Source organism: Hypomesus nipponensis, chromosome 24 (assembly GCF_054491055.1).
Source record: "Hypomesus nipponensis isolate SF chromosome 24, ASM5449105v1, whole genome shotgun sequence".
Lineage (NCBI taxonomy): Eukaryota > Metazoa > Chordata > Actinopteri > Osmeriformes > Osmeridae > Hypomesus > Hypomesus nipponensis.
Window position 1 is genome coordinate 9,911,784 of NC_140384.1, and position 20,717 is coordinate 9,932,500.

At 50.3% G+C, this 20,717-nt stretch overlaps 1 protein-coding gene across 1 annotated transcript in view; it reads right to left on the reverse strand.

The window, feature by feature from the left end:
• Window positions 1-304: 304 nt before the first annotated feature.
• The window catches only part of sema6a (sema domain, transmembrane domain (TM), and cytoplasmic domain, (semaphorin) 6A), a 101,002-nt gene continuing 80,589 nt past the window's right edge, over window positions 305-20,717 (reverse strand). Inside the window, 4 exon segments of the mRNA XM_084690300.1 lie at window positions 305-3,796; window positions 3,798-4,692; window positions 4,949-5,150; window positions 17,767-17,934. Of these exon segments, the coding sequence (XP_084546426.1) occupies window positions 3,767-3,796; window positions 3,798-4,692; window positions 4,949-5,150; window positions 17,767-17,934 (1,295 nt within the window). The 3' untranslated portion in view covers window positions 305-3,766.

The following is a 20,717-nucleotide window of genomic DNA, read 5'->3' on the forward strand; positions in this document are numbered from 1 at the left end:
ACAACACATCTAAACATCTGATGATGTTATGTTCACATGGTTCCCTTTGTCTGTCTGTCTCTATCATGGCTCAACTATTGCTGTCATATCAACTTGTCTAATCAGCGAGGGAAACCCTTTGATCTGAAAACACACAAGGACTAATCACGGTTAAACGTTTTTAGTTTTTTTTTCCTCTCAGCCCACCAGTGAGTGGAACTCTCACCTGATCTGCTTTGAGTTCTGGTCTTTGTAGTTTAGTGCCTTCGTTATTTGGAGGCGTTAAGATCTAAAACGTAGTCAGGAAATGCCACGACAACCTTCATGACAGGAATTGTATTTTTTTATTTTAATTTTTTTATTACATTTTGCAATTTATTAAAGAGAATTTTTCTTTACAACATACATTAAGCTGTGATTCAGAGATGTTAGGGAAGTGGAGAAGTAGAAGGCAGGAAAACCTGGTGACGTCACAATATCTTACAAGCTTAACAAAGTTCAAAAACATGTTGAGAGAGAGGCCGTCTCAGATGCGTGCAGCCGTGTACTCTAAGAGACAAAGGCACACATCAAAGCACCCTGACCTTCAGAGATCAGAGGAGAGACAAAGATGGGAGTTCAAGTAAAAAATTGTAGTGTTTCAACTTAAAAAAAAAACCAATAACAACAACAACAAAAAAACAATCAACATGTACTTATCCCCACGTATTATGTTATTGTGTTAGTAAAATGTTAAATTGTATGAACGTATTCATAACTAGCGTACTCAAATTACAATGTTTCAAGGCATTGGGGGGACTTGAATACAGTATTTCCAAATGACCAGTGAACTCACATTCTCTAAGTTGAAACACTAGCATTTTCTTACATTACACCAGGGAAAATACAATCCCAGGACACTGATCCAGATTCAGTTTAAACCTCAGAAAACTACCACAAATGTCTTCCAAATAACTGTACCTCAAATATCCAGTTCAACCCACTTAAAATGATCAACAAAACAAACAAAAAAGAGTTGGAGAAATAACTGAACCAGGATCAGGACCTACAAGTAGAATCCCTTCTCCTCTCAGTGAAACCCTAATCTGTTGCCATGACGCAGTCCCTGGCAGTTGAACCCCACAAGCATCTATGTACATGTTAGTTGAGTTACCATGGAGACAGCACTTGCCTGTGTTACCAGTTCTCTTCACGATGGATGCCAAGGACACATAGACGTCTTTCTTCTACTAGAAATGCACGCCTGCTTAAGTTCAAGAAATGTACCTGTCTGTACATGTAAATATAAGAGTGCTCTTTTGATTTGGGGTGGGGTGGGAGGGTGCGGGGAAAATAGGGTCAGTAAAAATGTGCATCAAGTAAGGAAAAGAGTGAAAAAAGAGGTCGGATTGGTAAATAAATCTAAGCTCTCTTGCGTTTAGATCGATAGTGAATTAAAAACATCTCTAATCCGTTTCCTGAACATGTTTTATCTTTATAAAAGGGGTTGAATAACAGTATGTCACGTCTTCTACTATTAGAAGAGTTATTCTCTACAACAGGAACCAGCCTGTGTAGAAGGGGAGTGGTAACAAACACTCGGACACTGGCACACCTGGGTCAAAACAACATCTGCAAAAGCAGTTAGCTACTTGTGGCGCGCTTGATTTACATCATCTGGAGTGATGACACCAATGGGACAGAGGGCCCTAGGGAGTGCAGCCTCTAACAAGAATGTTAAAACAAACTCACCTCAATACTTTCAAGTGTTCCGTCTCTGGATTCGACCCAGGTATGGGAAATGTGTCCATTTACAGGTGTGTTTCTCATAGTTAGTGAGGTGTGGCTCCCAGCGTACCAGCGGGGACAGAGGCCTCTCCAAAAACAGACATTTATCATCAATTATTTCACGTCAAATTCAATTCAAACAGAAAAAAACGAAAGTTAAAGTAAAAACAAATACCAGGACTTCAAGGTGTGAAATTAAAAATAATAACACTCACAACATTATTGTAGACACTGCCATCACAACAAAAGGGCTGTTTTAAGCGCATCATTGGCACAATCAGAAAAATGAACCACAAAGATGAATGTACTGGAGGGGAGGGGAAGAGAGGAGGAGAGAAGAGGAGAGAAGAGAAGAGAGGAGGAGAAGAGAGGAGAAGACAGGGACTTTTCTCTCTTCCAACCCTTGGTTTGTAAATTGCTAGGGACCAAAATCACAACAAGAACACCTAAATTCTTAAATTGCCTTTTTTTCCCAGTTTTTTTTTTTCTTTTTTTTTTTTTTTAAACCAAACCAGGTCAAATGATCAGAAAAGACAAGAAAGAAACATAGTTAACAGCAACAAAAAAAGAGAACAGAATTGTCACTACTTCAGGGTGTAAGGCACAAATTTACACGGTGGAAGAGAAGAGGCAGCCAGGAATGTAACAGATGTTACCCACGAAGGAGGCCTGCCTGTTGATGTGAGCCACTCAGAGAAAAGACGGCATTTCAACAAGCCAAGATGGACTCCCTCCAGTGCTGGCACAATGCCAGCAGCCACTCCCCGCCCCATCTCTTTCTCTGAGTGCAAGTGTACGTAGATTTCCATATTGTTGTTGCTTATTTATTTCTCTCTTTCTCTCCCTTTTTTTTTTTTTTTTTTGCACTGTTACATGCAAAAGTGAACCATGATGGCACGCAGTGAGCCAGCAGCCAATCAGGACAAAGGTTACTGGCTGACACGAAGCCACAGTGCTGGTTGAGGGATGCCCATTGGAGGAGTGAGGGGGTGGAGTTTCAGGAGTTCTGAGTGTGTGTGTGTTTTCTGACTGTGTAGATCCATCTCAGCCCCACCTGGCACAGGAAATAAATATCCCCTCCACTCTCAGAGGTCACGAACATCTCAAGCTTGGAGAAAGACCTGGTCCCAATATGCAGCCCAGGAAACCTGTCTGGGTTAGGAACTTTAGGCTTAAGGTTGTACTGGCTCCAGTTTAATGACTTTAAATAACCTTCACACTTCATTGATTAATATTAAAAGATCTCTCTCTCTCTCTCGCTCGCTCGCTCTCTCTTTCCGGGCCTAAAAAGGCAGACTTTTCTTTTCAAAAGCACTTATTAAAAAATAAATACGACAAGCTATTAGTATTAACAGTCATGTGTGTTATTCAGGAACCAGAACCATGGAGGGTTCTCCGATCCCGGACAGAGAACCCAGGAAGACAGAGAACCCAGGGAGAACGTGCTCGCTGTGTCCTGTAGCCTTATTAACACTGAGTAGCTCTTCACAGTTTCCCCAATGAAAAATCCCTCCAGTCCGACTCTTTACTGAGTCCTAGTGCCCGCTGGGTTCGTGTCCACTCAAAAATATACAAGCGTTCCACCCCCCTGTGTGCTTTTGGCAGTCTGTTGGCTAAACCAAAGTTTGGTTGAGCGTCCGTGTCAAAGGTTTGAGTCAGAGGTGGAGGTTGTTGGATTCAAATATTCACGTCTGTTTTCTCGTCGTTCCGGAGGGACTGGGACCCCGCAGAGCGGAGCTCCACCACAACAACAACAACATCAACAACAACCATTTTTTTTTGTATAATATTTACACATATATATATATATATAAAAAGAAAACGTTTTCTTGAAGAAGAAAAAAAAGTGTGTTGCATGTTTCTCTGCACGGAACAACCCAACCCAAAAATACAAATCTTTTCAAAAAAAAAAAAATCGAAAGAAACTTGAAACGAGACGTTGCAAGATTGCTCTCCCTGCTTCTTTTCGTGTGTGTGTGTGTGTGTGTGTGTGTAGAAGTGTGTGTTCAAACCGTCCCGACTACATGCAGGAGTCACTGGACTTGACCTTTGGTCGACAGCGACACCAAGGACGGCTTGGGAGGGACGTCCGGCTTCAGATGTTTGACCCCCGACCTCGGCAGGGACCCGTACGAGCCCATGCTGGGTTGCCGCGACAACGACATCCCCAGCGTGGTCAGGTGTATGGAGTCCACCCTCTGCGGCGCCGGGGGCGGGCTCTCCACGCGGGCGAAGCTCTGGTGCCGAGACAGGAGTGAGGAGTTGGACGAGTTGGTGTTGTGCTTCTTGAGGGCAGAGGAGGCGGCGGAGGCGCTCTTGGCGGTGTAGCCCCGTCCGTAGACAGAGGAGTGTACCTCCAGGCGCTTCCCCATCTGGGGCACGGAGGGGGGCACGGTGAGCGAGGCCTCTCTCTGGGGCACCCGGGGTGGCAGGGCCCCCTCGCCGGCCTCCCCCAGCCCCAGGCCGTGACCGTGACAGGGGCTTTTCAGGGTCTTGTACTCCAGCGTGGCTCCCTGGTCCTGGTCCAGGCTCAGGTCGCTGCGGTGGGGCTGCTCTACGTACTCGTGCTGGTAGGCCTGGTGCTGGTAGGTGTGCTGGTGCTGGGGAAGGGGCAGGACCACCACGCTGGGGATGTGTCCAGGGGAAGCCCTCAGAGGGAGGTCGGTGGGGATCACCGGGGTCCCCATGGGGGGGAGGTCCTTGGTGCAGGCGTTGATCAGATTCTGGTTCCTCTCCCACTCGCGGCTGCCTCGGCTGGGCTTGCGGCGAGGCTGCATGGGGGTAGACTCTGGGGTGGGGAGGGCTGTCAGGTCCAGGTGGTGCTGGTCGGCCTTGATCAGCATTTTGCCGTTGGCCAGCCGGCCGTTGTGCATCAGGGGGGTGAGGACGGCTTCTGGGCGGCCATCTTTGGCCTGGGTCTCAAACAGCCCCGTCAGCTTGGTCACACTACCAACACAAGGATTTCACAGTATTCACATTATGAATTCATTTCAATGTAAACAAAAATCTGATCCAAAAATTCAAGGTTCAGAAATTCAGGCTGCTCAAATTCAAACAGTAAAATTCTTCTCAATATTAAGTTTTCAATGCCTTTTAAAATTCAAAACACGATGTCACTGATCTGCTTCCATTTGTTACCCCTGACTCCTGACGGCCGTACTAATCACTACATCCCTACATCCCAAACTAAAGTCACCGTCACCTGTTCATGGAGCCCCGGCGCAAGTTCTCCTTGTCCTTGCGGCCCGGCAGGCTGATGTCTCTCCTCCTGTGGTCACACACGCAGTACACCAGGATCCCAGAGAAGATGGCGCCCATGGCGAAGGCCAGGATGACGGCGACGGCCAGCAAGGTGACAGGTACCAGCTGGTCGTGGCCCTTTTGGTAGCTCTCACGGATGACGCCTGCAGGGATGAGCGGAAGGATGAAGGGATGAAGTCGTTGTAGATAGACGAGTGAAGAGAGTTGGTGAACCAGTGACGCTGTCGATGTTTTGTGACAAACCGAGTGAGAAGACACTTTCCGACAATAAAGGCCACAGCTGAAACAATAAAACAATATTTATCCAAAAAGTTGGAACAGATGAGATGGAAAAAAACCAATTCCATCTGCAGGGTAGAAAATGTTTGATAACTTCCCAAGGAAATTTGCTTACAATTCCACCTTGCACAAAAGAAAAAACCTTATGACAGGAAAATAAAGTTTTGGGAGGTTAACCTTTCAGCACAGAATCCTGGATTTAAAAAACCTTGCCTGGAATGAAGAGAGATGCGATAGGAGATAGACGGGAGGCAAGCAGAGCACAGCCTCCTAGAAACAAATTAATCTCTTTTCATAACGCGACGATACCATCTTTCATATATCAGAGAATATATTAAAAGCCGTGATTAGCCTGTAAATCAAATAAGCTGTGTCATCACTGTCTTGTGAAGAGGAGAGCTTCCAAGGGGACTTTGGTGTTACGACCGACTGATGAGATGAGTTCAATAAAAGAGAAAATCTGTCAAGTAAAACACTTAGAAATCCTGGCTGCCAGGCTTGGGCCCTAATACGTTGTAGGCGCTTGTAACCTCCTGCCTGTGTAAATGAGGTGGTTTGAAGCCTCACTTTAGCGACCGAACCTTGCGCCTGAGCATGCAGCCTGGAGTAGCTGTGCTTCTATTTGTACTTTGCGCTTCAAAGCTTAAAGTCCAGGCGCTGTCTTGTCAGCGTAAATCTCCCGTGAGACACACCCTGATCTAAACCGAGTCTTGGTCACACGGAGACAGCGAGAATCTCCAGAAGCCTGATCTATGCAGAGGCCTTAAGCTCAGTCATGTTACTTGGGTTACATCCAGATGTGCAGAACTCAGCAGGGAGGGAGTTATAATAACTCACACCTGACCTTTGGCTGGTGTAGATCAGTTACTTCACATCAAGGGGGGGATTAGACAGGTGGGTCCTATCACGCATGCTGGAGCTCTCAGACACCGATGCACACTCTGGTTGTGTTCTGCCATAACTCAGAGGGTAGAGGAGGAGGGGGAAGAGGGAGGACGAGGGGGAGGATGATGAGAGGGTTGAGAGGAGATAGTTTGTAGGAGCAGCGAAAAATGAGGATCAGAAAAAGGACAGAGGTGATGATGGATGGAGGGGAGGAGGAGGGGAGGAGGAGGGGAGGAGGAGGGGAGGAGGAGGGAAGGAGGAGGGGAGGAGGAGGGGAGGAGAAATGATGCACATGATCTAGTTCAAGCATGCCCGTTGAATCCATGCGATTGCATGTGTGAGAACTCCCACCTCAGCAGAACAAGGCCCTCGTGATCCCCAGAGACACAACACAGATACACACACACCCTCCTGGAGCTGGGGGAGGGAAGCCGGGGGAGGGAGGCCGGGGGGGGAGACCGGGGGAAGGATTCCAGCCCATCTGTAACCCTGCCCCAGCCATCACCTCCTTCATTAACAACACAGCTCGTCTAACCCCTTTCCTCCGGCCAAATGGCTTGCTTATCAGCCCGAGTGTCTGTTAGATGCGACAGATAGCGTGTGAGAAGGGAGGGATGACCGCTGCATTAAATGATGACTCGTGCTACGCTCTGGCCTCGGTTGACTAAGTGACCGGCCGAGGCAAGGAACATCTGCTGCTTATCTGAAGAGGGTCACCTCTCAGAGAGAGGGAGGGAGGGAGAGAGGGAGGAGAGGGGGAGAGAGGAGAGAGGGAGAGAGAGGAGAGGGGGAGAGAGAGGAGAGGGAGAGAGGAGAGGGGGAGAGAGGAGAGAGAAGAGAGAGAGAGGAGAGGGGGAGAGAGAAGAGAGAAGAGAGAAGAGAAGGGGAGAGAGAGAGGGAAGGAGATGAAGGGAGAGTGAGAAGAGACGAGAGGGAGAGAGAAGAGAGGGAGAGAGGAGAGAGAAGAGAGAGAGAGGAGAGGGGGAGAGAGAAGGAGAAGAGAAGGGGAGAGAGAGAGGGAGGGACACATATGCTTTTCTTTCATTCATTTCTCAGACTTTCTTTCCCCCATTTTCTTCTCCTTCCATTTCGCTGAGAGATCAGGACATCTTTATAAACATGACTTGTCTGCTGTTAGACGAATGCTTGTATTCTCCCGCGGGGAGCGCTGCTCTACACTGTAATTCAGACGTGTGGAGTCTGTGTGACTCAGCCTGGAGAGATGACAGGAGGGAGAAGCATTGGACTCAAACTTCAGACTAAAATAATAACAAAGAACTGAAAGTCATTCTTGAGGTTTTACGAGCTCCGAAATCGTTTCAAATATTTACTTTTAAAAAATGCGAAGGGAGGACATATTGTGCTGTACAGTGTTCCTGGCAGAGATAGAGCTCTCTTTCCAGAACCCTTCTGGAACTTGAGGACATCCATCTTAGTCTTGGTTGCTTACTTATGAAGAGAAGGACATGGAAAACCATGCGAAACAACTGTTTGAACACTAAATCAATGAATACTAATGATTTAGACTTTAAGTTTAGACTACTGGAATCGCGTTTCATGCTAACATAACACAGAGAGGGTCTCCAAAAAAGGTTACGTTTTGTCTGGAAGTATGAATTTCTTTGGTGTCCACTGACAGACTTTACCTGTTCCCCTCGGACCGGGTCTAATCAAGGTCCAACCGCTAAAACCGCGTTTGACTACAGAACACATTGCAATTCTGAGACGTTTGGTTGAGAAGCTTTGAAGTTAATAAGCAGTCAGTCCTCTATCTTACTCAATGCTTGACCTCCATTGACCCACTACCACTGAAACACACAGAAGACTTGTTATGGGAGTTTAACGACATTAAGAGGTTTCTGACCCACTGTCGGATGTCTTCCTCCAGAGCAGGGGGGAGGCTCCTTCCCCGCTCCCCAAAGCAGCATCAACTGGGGTTTCTCTTTGACACGCCTCCCCTGCCTCATGGAGACAAGGGGGGTTGACCCCTAACCAAGGCCTCTCGAAAGAGCTTTGAAGATTTGAATCTTTCATGTATGCAGTCAATTGTTTCTCATCTTAACTTCAAAAGAGATGGGGGTTTACAAGGGGGGGAGGGAGGGATGGGACGGGAGGGAGGAAGGGGGGGTGGGTGGGAAGGGACAGATGAGGGAGGGGAGAGAGGGAGGAAGGAAGGGAGGGAGGAAGAGTTGGAAGTGACAGATCAGAGGGGAGAGAGGGAGGAAGGGAGGGAGGGAGAGAGGGAGGGAAGGGACAGACGAGGGAGGGGAGAGAGGGAGGAAGGGAGGGAGGGAGGGAGGGAGGGAGGGAGAGAGGGAGGGAGGAAGGGAGGGAGGGAGGGAGGGAGGGAGGGAGGGAGGGAGGGAGGGAGGGAGGGAGGGAGGGAGAGAGGGAGGGAGGGAGGGAGGGAGGGAGGGAGGAAGGGAGGGAGGGAGGGAGGGAGGGAGGGAGGGAGGGAGGGAGGGAGGGAGGGAGGGAGGAAGGAAGGAAGGAAGGGAGGGAGGGAGGGAGGGAGGGAGGGAGGGAGGGAGGGAGGGAGGGAGGGAGAGAGGGAGGGAGGAAGGGAGGGAGGGAGGGAGGGAGGGAGGGAGAGAGGGAGGAAGGGAGGGAGGGAGGGAGGGAGGGAGGGAGGGAGGGAGGGAGGGAGGGAGGGAGGGAGGGAGGAAGGAAGGAAGGGAGGGAGGGAGGGAGGGAGGGAGGGAGGGAGGGAGGGAGAGAGGGAGGGAGGAAGGGAGGGAGGGAGGGAGGGAGGGAGGGAGGGAGAGAGGGAGGGAGGGAGGGAGGGAGGGAGGGAGGGAGGGAGGGAGGGAGGGAGGGAGGGAGGGAGGGAGGAAGGGAGGGAGGGAGGGAGGGAGGGAGAGAGGGAGGGAGGGAGGGAGGGAGGGAGGGAGGGAGGGAGGGAGGGAGGGAGGGAGGGAGGGAGGGAGGGAGAGAGAGAGGGAGGGAGGGAGGGAGAGAGGGAGGAAGGGAGGGAGGGAGGGAGGGAGAGAGGGTTTCACAAAGACCAGCCACTGACCAATCAAAAAGACAACAGCATCATCAAGGTGACTTCTGGTGGTCTGGCTGGTTTGGATCCTGTGAAAGCCTGGTTTCAGTCCCGGTCTACTTCTGAGAACTTTCTACGTGTTGTCTTCCTGCTGTTGTTGACCTTACACTGTTTCAAAAGTGACGTTTAATACTGTTTAAAGGACTTATGCCTGTTTAATACTGTTTAAAGGACTTCTGCCTGTTTAATACTGTTTAAAGGACTTCTGCCTGTTTAATACTGTTTAAAGGACTTCTGCCTGTTTAATACTGTTTAAAGGACTTCTGCCTGTTTAATACTGTTTAAAGGACTTCTGCCTGTTTAATACTGTTTAAAGGACTTCTGCCTGAGAGACACAACATCTACCGTTTTATTTATCACCTTTTTTCTTTGCAGTGGTTGATATGACAGTACAGGATGTCAAGGTGACATGCCATCTGTGTGTGTGTGTGTGTTCTCCCTCTCAAGTCTTCTGTAACAGAGAGAGCCTCACCACTCCTAACCGACGATTTGATTTGAATTTCACACAGCCTGGAGCCACGGCAAGCAGATATTAAACACACGATGTCTCCACACTCCCAGATAGAAGTCGCTATCAAAACAACCCGAGCTTCACATGCTAGCTCCATGATGGGGTCACAACCCGAGCTTCACATGCTAGCTCCATGATGGGGTCACAACCCAAGCTTCACATGCTAGCTAGATTGACCGACTGACTGGCTGGCTGTGGGACTGGCTGGCTGACTGGCTGACTATGTGACTTGTTGACTGGCTGGCTGCATGAGGCAACACTCAACACAGGAGGAGCCCAAGTAGCAGTCAGCCTGGATGAATGACGAGGTGTTAGGGGGTGGTAAGAAACATGATTGCCCTGTTGAGTCCGGACCGACAACGTTCACAGTCTGACGGCTGTGTTTCCAACGTAACTTCGTCAGGATCTGGGTTGGGCTAAGCTAACCCTTCTGTGGCCGGAGAGAGGGAGAGAGGAGAGAGAAGAGAGAGAAAGAGGAGAAGAGGAGAGAGAACCCTTCTGTGGCCGGAGAGAGGGAGAGAGGAGAGAGAGAAAGAGGAGAGGAGGAGAGGAGGAGAGAGAACCCTTCTGTGGCCGGAGAGAGGGAGAGAGGAGAGAGAGAAAGAGGAGAGGAGGAGAGGAGGAGAGAGAACCCTTCTGTGCCCGGAGAGAGGGAGAGAGGAGAGAGAGAAAGAGGAGAGGAGGAGAGAGAACCCTTCTGTGGCCGGAGAGAGGGAGAGAGGAGAGAGAGAAAGAGGAGAGGAGGAGAGGAGGAGAGAGAACCCTTCTGTGGCCGGAGAGAGGGAGAGAGGAGAGAGAGAAAGAGGAGAGGAGGAGAGAGAACCCTTCTGTGGCCTATCATGGGAATGCCAGCATGTCTTCTCCATATCACACAAAATGTCTGTAATCCTTCCAGAACTCCGACTAATATAAATTAATGTAGGTGTGGAGGATTTAGGTGGCGCCACATATATCCAACTGGATCAGCATCTGCTTGCCTCAAACACACAAGGCGACAGTCTGTTCGCTTTTACATAAAAAAACTACTTGATTAATAAACCCTTCTTCTTAAGTTTCTGCTCTTAGTTGTGTTTTAGGTTTGTTCTTCATAGTTGTGTTGGATCTAAAGTTGTACATTTCTACAAAACAGCCTTATCTAATCCCTTAAATGTCTTTCCATGATCCAGATTATACTCCCTCACAGGTGTGAGTCATGGTTCTTTTGTCAAACAAACCTCCAAAGAAAGACTTGTTCTCCTACACAGGATGAGATGGGACACCTGGCAGGGGAACCCTATTCAGATGGAGTGGGTGCTGGGAAAAAACTCTTTATGGACATCAATCAGAGCGCAATTTACCGGATTCGAACGCCACCTGAGGTGACGTACTACAGAGAGACCCAATCAGGAGAGCTTGTAGCCTTGCGCGGTGTCAGGAGCCAGGACAGCGCATGCTGATCATGGTGAATGCGGGCAGGGAAAGAAAGGAAACGCAATGAAAATGGGAGAAACGCCGACTGCGACTGAACGATGCAGGCTAATGTGAGGTTCAAGGAAGTCGCAGGGTTTTTTCCTCCCACTAGCAGAGTGTGTCATCATGTTGAAAAGGAACAGATTAAAATCACGCTCCGAGCCACTTTTCGTGTTATTACCCAGAAATTACCTGTAAACGGTACGGAAAGGAAAACTGTGGGAAGTCTCGTTGTGACTCATGACAAACAGAATTACATTTTAAAATCGGTTCTCTTTAGAAATACAAGAAACCGTAGGATCTAGATTGTGAAACAGAGTAGCCTTATGTTATGGGAGTTATTAGATGGAAGAGTCTGCTATTTTCTGCTCCTGTCTCTCCCCTCCCCAGTCTCCCCCCTCTTCCTCCCCCTCTCCCCTCTCTCCACCTGGCATCCAACACTCCCTCCTTCCCTCCGTTGTGCTCAGGTGAGGTAGGGAACAGGAGAGGCACAGCCATCACCTCCTCAGGTGAGGTAGGGAACAGGAGAGGCACAGCCATCACCTCCTCAGGTGAGGTAGGGAACAGGAGAGGCACAGCCATCACCTCCTCAGGTGAGGTAGGGAACAGGAGAGGCACAGCCATCACCCCATCAGGTGGTCTTGCTCCAGAACACCAACGCAAACACAGTCAACAGGAAGCAGAGGAAATCACCCTCTGCGAGGCGTTGAACCCAGAAACGCCAGCAAGGAAACACGCAAGGAAAAATCCAATAAGTCGCAAAGCACAAAAACTACTTTTAAGGAACGTTCTTGTTAATGAACTCTGTGAAACGTAACACATTTAGTATCGACGGTGTGCAAGCAATCTTTTGGCATCGTACGAGAGGCCTGCTGTTCTTCTGTTGTTAGACGCCTCTTAGACAGAGAATGCGTTTCCTGTGAAACCAAACCATGAAAGTGACATAATAAGATAACCAGTATGTACCGCTCCCATGATGAACCATCACAACCACGTCAAGACCAGATCCTGGACCCAGGCCAAAGCTGGAGAAACAGAGGTGTGTAGGAGTGGTCTAACCTTGTTTACCCCTGGGGCAGATGACTGTGAGAGTGTCCAGAGACAGATGCCCCACCAGCCAGGGCGGAGGGGAGGGTTAGTGGTAAACACACGAACCATGCAGTGGAGCAGAGACACACACAACCTCAGCAGACAGGGAAAGAAATAGCTCTCTTTCTCCTCTCTCAATTTCCCCCCATTTCAGTAATTCCCCCCCCCCCCCCCCCCCCCTCTATCTCTTTCTCTGTCTTTTCACTCCCGAGTCAATTTCTCAATTCTCTCTCTGCCTTTGTAGATCTGGTTCTCTCACTGTCTGTTTCATTCTACCTCGGTCCTCTCCCTCTAACATTCTCTTTTTTAAAGTCCTCTTTTTTCATTCTCCTGCTTACTCCTCCTTTCCCCTCTCCCATCTCCCACTCCCGAATCCCCCTCCTTCCTCCCTCTATCCCTCTCCACCCCTCTCTCAATATAGCCTCAGTAATGAACTCATAAATTGGACTGACACACAGAGATGACTACAGGTCGGAGGAGAGGAAAGAGAGAGGGGGGGGGGAGGAGGGGGGGGCTGGGACTCATTCCCTCAGACAGGGGAGAGATATGACCCTGGCTGGAACAGAGGGGGGGAGGGAGGGAAGGAAGGAGGGATGCTCCATAAATATGGTTAGTAACATTTGCACTGCATAAGGTACAGCCTTGGAACGTTCCATCCTGACAGATGAAAAGTTCTGTGTTGGGGGAGACTGACTGGTCACAATGGTAGCAGGAGGATGGTAGAGGAGGAGGTGGCAATGGAAGGGAGGAGGAGGGGCGAGGGAAGTGGAAGGGTGAAGATGTCACACAGAGAGACAGACTGGGCCGGGACAGACAGACAGACAGATAGACAGACAGACAGACAGACAGTGTTTCCATGTACTGAGAGAGAGCGACCAAGGCCACTAGAAGAAGGACTGGGTCTACAGGAGAGATCAGACTAGCCCTAGCCCACTAGGAGGACTGGGTCTACAGGAGAGACCAGACTAGCCCAAGCCCACTAGGAGGACTGGGTCTACAGGAGAGACCAGACTAGCCCTAGCCCACTAGGAGGACTGGGTCTACAGGAGAGACCAGACTAGCCCTAACCCTACCAGGAGGACTGGGTCTACAGGAGAGACCAGACTAGCCCTAGCCCACTAGGAGGACTGGGTCTACAGGAGAGACCAGAGTAGCCCTAGCCCACTAGGAGGACTGGGTCTACAGGAGAGACCAGACTAGCCCTAGCCCACCAGGAGGACTGGGCCTACAGGAGAGACCAGACTAGCCCTAACCCTACCAGGAGGACTGGGTCTACAGGAGAGACCAGACTAGCCCTAGCCCACTAGGAGGACTGGGTCTACAGGAGAGACCAGACTAGCCCAAACCCACTAGGAGGACTGGGTCTACAGGAGAGACCAGACTAGCCCTAGCCCACTAGGAGGACTGGCTCTACAGGAGAGACCATACTAGCCCTAACCCTACCAGGAGGACTGGGTCTACAGGAGAGACCAGACTAGCCCTAGCCCACTAGGAGGACTGGGCCTACAGAAGAGACCAGATTAGCCCTAGCCCACTAGGAGGACTGGGTCTACAGGAGAGACCAGAGTAGCCCTAGCCCACTAGGAGGACTGGGTCTACAGGAGAGACCAGACTAGCCCTAGCCCACCAGGAGGACTGGGCCTACAGGAGAGACCAGACTAGCCCTAACCCTACCAGGAGGACTGGGTCTACAGGAGAGACCAGACTAGCCCTAGCCCACCAGGAGGACTGGGCCTACAGGAGAGACCAGACTAGCCCTAACCCTACCAGGAGGACTGGGCCTACAGGAGAGACCAGACTAGCCCTAACCCTACCAGGAGGACTGGGTCTACAGGAGAGACCAGACTAGCCCTAGCCCACTAGGAGGACTGGGTCTACAGGAGAGACCAGACTAGCCCTAGCCCACTAGGAGGACTGGCTCTACAGGAGAGACCATACTAGCCCTAACCCTACCAGGAGGACTGGGTCTACAGGAGAGACCAGACTAGCCCTAGCCCACTAGGAGGACTGGGCCTACAGAAGAGACCAGATTAGCCCTAGCCCACTAGGAGGACTGGGTCTACAGGAGAGACCAGAGTAGCCCTAGCCCACTAGGAGGACTGGGTCTACAGGAGAGACCAGACTAGCCCTAGCCCACCAGGAGGACTGGGCCTACAGGAGAGACCAGACTAGCCCTAACCCTACCAGGAGGACTGGGTCTACAGGAGAGACCAGACTAGCCCTAGCCCACCAGGAGGACTGGGCCTACAGGAGAGACCAGACTAGCCCTAACCCTACCAGGAGGACTGGGCCTACAGGAGAGACCAGACTAGCCCTAACCCTACCAGGAGGACTGGGTCTACAGGAGAGACCAGACTAGCCCTAGCCCACTAGGAGGACTGGGTCTACAGGAGAGACCAGACTAGCCCTAGCCCACTAGGAGGACTGGGCCTACAGGAGAGACCAGACTAGCCCTAACCCTACCAGGAGGACTGGGTCTACAGGAGAGACCAGACTAGCCCTAGCCCACTAGGAGGACTGGGTCTACAGGAGAGACCAGACTAGCCCTAGCCCATCAGGAGGACTGGGTCTAAGGGGGGACCAGAGCGCGGGCAGGCGGGTGTGGAGGCAGGACAGGCAGGGAGGGCAGGGACGTGCTGGTAAATATTTCCGCTGGAAGGATAATCAGCACTTCAGACTGTTTAATAGCTTTTCATTCAGGCTGGTAACGCGCTGGTCATTAGAAGATAAAGACAAACCTTGCAATAAAGAGTAGGTGGATATAAATGAGCTAATATCCCACAATAAAACTCTAATTTCAGTTAAGACTAAATACAGAGCCAGCCTTTTTTAAGAGATCGTTATCATGAAATGTTATTAAAACCTTTTTTTTCGTGGTGGAATATAAATCTGTAGTCATTCTTGTGCAGTGTGCTTTTTGCTGTCTGAGCAGTCAGGAGAGGTGCTCTACAGATGAAAGTGTAATTGATATTTAGAGAGCATCCTTATAGCGTGCTAAGGAAAATGCTAGCTGTCTCGGCTGGGTCTCAGAGTACATTTGGCACAGAGTTGACGATGAAGAGGAGTGAAAGTAGGAGGAGGGGAGGGAGGGAGGGGGTGAGGAAGGGGGAAGGGGGAAGGAAGGGAAGGAGAAATGAGGGGATAGATGAATGCTGATGACAGTGTGCTCCATTTGCCATGCAGAATCGTGTTTAAGCTGCATGGAGGCAAAACAGAGCTTAATACCATCAAAGCAGGATACAAATGAATAAACAGATATAAATAGTGAAGTTTCTAAACCAAGCCATGCAGGTATGCACTCACAGAACACGCTCACACATCCCCACAGCAGACGACAACATGTCCGCGCACGCAAAGAAAATAACAAGTCAACCGTAGCTGCAGTTATACTGAGGGGGGAAAAGCAGCAAAACAGTGTAATAGAAAACCAATCAAACAAACATCAAAGGATAAAGACAGCGATAAGAAAGCTTGTTGGAATGAGAGAGACCTGCTTGTGTTTCTCTGGGCGGCGGAACGTCAGGGTCCCATTCCATTCAATGTCAACACCATCAGTTTTAACAAACAACATTTATGTTGCTTGGCGGCGAGGGGCGGGAGTTTTAAAACGTCCTGCCTTTCCTTGACAGAGATACGGGGGCTACAGAGCTGATGGAGATGAACTTGAGGAGACCCTGGACTGCACACACTTGCCCAGGGAAACACAGCCAGGGATGCAACATCGAGGCAATGCTGTTTGAAGCGTGTTTGAAGGACTGTCTGCAACCATTGTCTCTGATGTACCCACAGATGCCCTGCTCCCACACCACCAGCAACACAGGGCCCACCTGCCACAAACACCACACCTTCTGCTCATCCCAGTTTGTACTGATGCACAGCCAGCACAACCAGCACAGCTTCTTACCTGCGTGTGCGTTCACTCGACTCATTTCCCTGTTTTTCTACAAGAGATTTCTGATTAACAAACAGGTCTTCCTGTAGACCAAGCAAGCTCTTTACACACACTGCCCCAACACCAGCCCCCTAACTAGGACTCTTCTAGAACCTTTGTGTGCTTCAATTCTCTGAAGGGGATGTGATTTATGTTCAATGACGTACATATATATATATATATATATATATATATATATATATATATATATATATATATATATAAAATCTCTAATGATGACCTCACCTTAAAACAGCCCTCTACCTCCCTCTCTGCCTGTCTCTTATGGATGTCTTGAGAGTCTGCGGCCACCTCTAATCATCGTTATTGATTATCAATACCGCCTCATAGCTTCCCCTGATCTAATAAGGGATGAGGACCACACACACACACAGGGTCTGCAGTAATGGCTGGCTGTACTGGCTCCTCATTACCTCTCCATGGACCACATTGATCAGAAGCTGGTTTATTTCTCTGGGTTTGTTTTGTCTGTTTCTCACTGTTTCTCTGTCTGCCTCTCTCTCTCTCTCTCCCTCTCTCTCTCTCTGCTCTCTCTCTCTCTCTCTCTCTCTCTCTCTCTCTCTCTCTCTCTCTCTCTCTCTCTCTCTCTCTCTCTCTCTCTCTCTCTCTCTCTCTCTCTCTCTCTCTCTCTCTGTCTCCTCTCTCTCTCTCTCTCTCTCTCTCTCTCTCTGTCTCTCTCTCTCTCTCTCCCTCCCTCCCTCCCTCCCTCCCTCCCTCCCTCCCTCCCTCCCTCCCTCCCTCCCTCCCTCCCTCCAGTTCCCAGGGACCTTGGCTCTACATGGGTGTGAACACTGAAGAGGGCGTTCAATGTCACCCTGTCATAGCCTGGAGATGGAACGAAGGGGCCTTCTTCACGTGAAAATAAATACATTGCAATCTTCCTCTGAGGCAGCGTAATGGTCTGGATATTACATCTCCAGTGGGGTATTAGAGCCTGGCTCTAATAAATCTCTCCACAGGTCGAGGCAATTTGTTGCCCTGACAGGGTTACGGTGACTGGCTGGCTGGGTGGGTGGCTAGCTGAATGGGTAGGGTGTAGCTGTCTGTCTGGCTAGCTGTCTGTCTGGCTAGCTGTCTGTCTGGCTAGCTGTCTGTCTGGCTAGCTGTCTGGATGGAGAGTGCTAGCAGACAGGCTGGTTGAGGAAGGTGGCTGTTTTGATTGGCTGACTATCTGGCTGGGTGGCTGTTTTGATTGGCTGACCATCTGCCTGGCTGGCTGTTTTGATTGGCTGACCATCTGCCTGGCTGGCTGTTTTGATTGGCTGACCATCTGCCTGGCTGGCTGTTTTGATTGGCTGACCATCTGGCTGGCTGGCTGTTTTGATTGGCTGACCATCTGGCTGGCTGGCTGTTTTGATCGGCTGACCATCTGGTTGGCTGGCTGTTTTGATTGGCTGACCATCTGGCTGGCTGGCTGTTTTCCAGTCTGGGTGCCAGGTGGGTTGGCAGTCTGGGTTCAGCAGGCAAGTGGGGTGGAAGCAGGCAACACCAGTGGTAGACCCAACTCCCCCCTCTGACTGTAATGGACTGTTCCGTTCCAAGGCTTACCATTGGCTTCAGGCTGGGTCTGAGAGGGCACGGCCATGTATGGGTCGCTCTTATCTGAGGGCATGGGGGGGTCCTTCTGCTCCACCATGCGGCCCCTGCCCTGGGGGCCCTCGGCAGGGGGCAGGGCGGAGGTGGGGAAGGGGAGGGTGGAGTGGTGGTGGTGGCGGCCTGCCGGACACAACACACATTAACTAACGTGACGCACACACACACACACAGAGTAGATGCGCACACACACATACACAGAAGGTATATGCACACACACACATTTACACACACACATTTACACACACACACAGTCGACACACACACAGACAGTCGATACACACACACAGCCAGATGGCTTTGCAAGGCAACAAAGTGTTCCTCCCAGGTGACCCTGAGCAGGTCATTAGTGTGTGTGTGTGAGTGTGTGTGAGTGTGTTCCTGCAGAGAGCTATGACCTTGGTGTGTATGTGTGTGTGAGAGAGAACAAGACAGAGAGAGAGGGAAAGAGAAAGAGAGGGAGAGAGGGGAAGGGGAAAGAGAGAGAGAGACAGAGAGGAAGAGAGAGAGGGAGGGAGAGATAGAGAGGGAAAGGAGACAGAGGGAGAGCGAGAGAGAGAGAGAGAGAGAGAGAGGGAAGGGGAGAGGGAGAGAGAGAGAGAGAGAGAGAGAGAGGAGAGAGAGAGAGAGAGAGAGAGAGAGAGAGAGAGAGAAGGAGAAGGAGAGAGGGGTAGGAGAGAGAGAGAGAGAGACAGAGAGAGAGAGAGAGAGAGAGAGGGGGGGGGAGAGAGAGGGGAAGGAGAGAGAGGGAGATACAGAGGGAAAGGAGACAGAAGGAGAGGGAGAGAGATAGAGAGAAAGAGAGAGAGGGGAAGGAGAGAGAGAGGGAGAGAGAGAGAGAGGGAGAGGGGGGAGAGAGAGAGGGGAAGGAGAGAGAGAGAGGGAGAGGGAGAGAGACAGGGAGAGAGAGAGACACAGAGAGAGAGAAAGAGAGAGAGGGGGGAGGAGAGAGAGACAGCTGGTTCCTGTCTCTAAGGAGCTCATCTTTGTCCTATTCTCAGTCACACGTCAAGATTCTATCCTGGAGCAGAAACACAACAGTGAAGGTTTCTCTGTAACTCAACCACCCCAGGAAGCTTTTTCTGGACCATGAAGGGCAGGAGAACAAGATCAAGATAAAACTCTCTTTCCTAACAACACAGCAACTAATGACTGCATTGGCAGACGCTCACCCCAACAGCCCAACCACCTCCTCTCTCTGACCGTCCATCGGCTAAATTCAGTATTCGACTTCAGAAAAGCCAAACAACACATCGTCATCTATCACAGGGAGGTAGTTGGGGCTAATTAATTCTCCCTAATCTAAATTACCCTTGTAATTACACTCGTTAATGACACTGTGGTCTGGACTTGTGTTCAACAGAGACTTCCCTAGCAGAGTAGCATGGAAGTACCTAGAAGGAGCGACTCCAAAGCTAATTAGCTAGCTCTCCTCGGAATGGCTGCTACTGTATACGTGACATTTATTAGCCAAGTTCATTGATTTGGATTTTAAAAATCTCCTCAAATGGCTAGCAGTTATACAATATGCAACCTTACAAATATGTGAAAGGTTCCTAACAAGGCCTCCATAAGGCCCCAGTACAACCTTATGTCTGTGTGTCTGTGAGTCTGTGTGTGCGGTGTGTCTGTGAGTCTGTGTGTGCGGTGCACAACCCTCTACAGCTTAGCCTCCACCAAGTATTACCCTTCTATGCTGAAGCCCTGTAAATCATGTGATCAGCCCACGCCCTCCTGTCAAAGCCATAACTTCAGGGCGTGTGAATGTGTGTGTGTGTGTGCGTGAGTGTGTGTGTGTGTGTGACTTGGGGACACTTCCAATGAAAAGTGGCTTCAGAGTAATCAACAGCTCACGCGTTAATGAGACCGACTCCTGCAAACCATTTTACTGTCTCCATATGAGGGCAGCTGGACGTGTGTGTCCTCTGTGTGACAGTGTGTGTGTGTGACAGTGTGTGTGTGTGACAGTGTGTGTGTGTGTGTGTGACAGTGTGCGTGTAAACAAGGGGGGTGGGTGGCTGTTGCCTTTGGTCTAACATGCACAACCCCCCCCCCCCCCCCCCCCCAGCATCGTTGCGCGTGGCAACCATTAAAATGATTTATTTAACCATGCGCCTTGGGCTGGCAGATTAGTGTGACAGGACTATTTTATAATTCATTTCCCAGAGCCAGGAGGTTCATGGTGAAGATAACACACAAGGAGACACTAGTCTTATTTCTGCGGATAAAGAAAAAAGCACAAAATAAATAAATAAACTTGTGCACATCCCTCTTTTCATGGTTTAAATGGAAGGCTGGATGGAGGGAAGGCTTGTCTGGAACGGGAGGGTATGTGGGAGGGAGGGATGGAGGGAGGGCAACAGAAAGAGGGAGGGAGGGCAACAGAGAGAGGGAGGGATGGAGGGAGGGCAACAGAGAGAGGGAGGGAGGGCAACAGAGAGAGGGAGGGATGGAGGGAGGGCAACAGAGAGAGGGAGGGAGGGCAACAAAGAGAGGGAGGGAGGGAGGGCAACAGAGAGAGGGAGGGAGGGCAACAAAGAGAGGGAGGGAGGGCAACAGAGAGAGGGAGGGAGGGAGGGAGGGAGGGAGGGAGGGAGGGAGGGAGGGAGGGAGGGAGGGAGGGAGGGAGGGAGGGAGGGAGGGAGGGAGGGAGGGAGGGAGGGAGGGAGGGAGGGAGGGAGGGACTGCGGCGGACTGCGAAGTACTGCGGCACTGTGTGGAGGAACCTTCTAGAGGGACGTAGACATGAGAGGGCAGATGAACAGTGGGGAGAGAGAGGAAGGAGGAAGAAGAGGAAGAAAATAAAGTAGAGAAGGACTAAAAGACATAGGAGAGAATCTGGACTGACTGGGAAAAAAAAAGATATTGTTTTGTATGACTGAGGTGTGTGTGTGTACGTGTGTGTG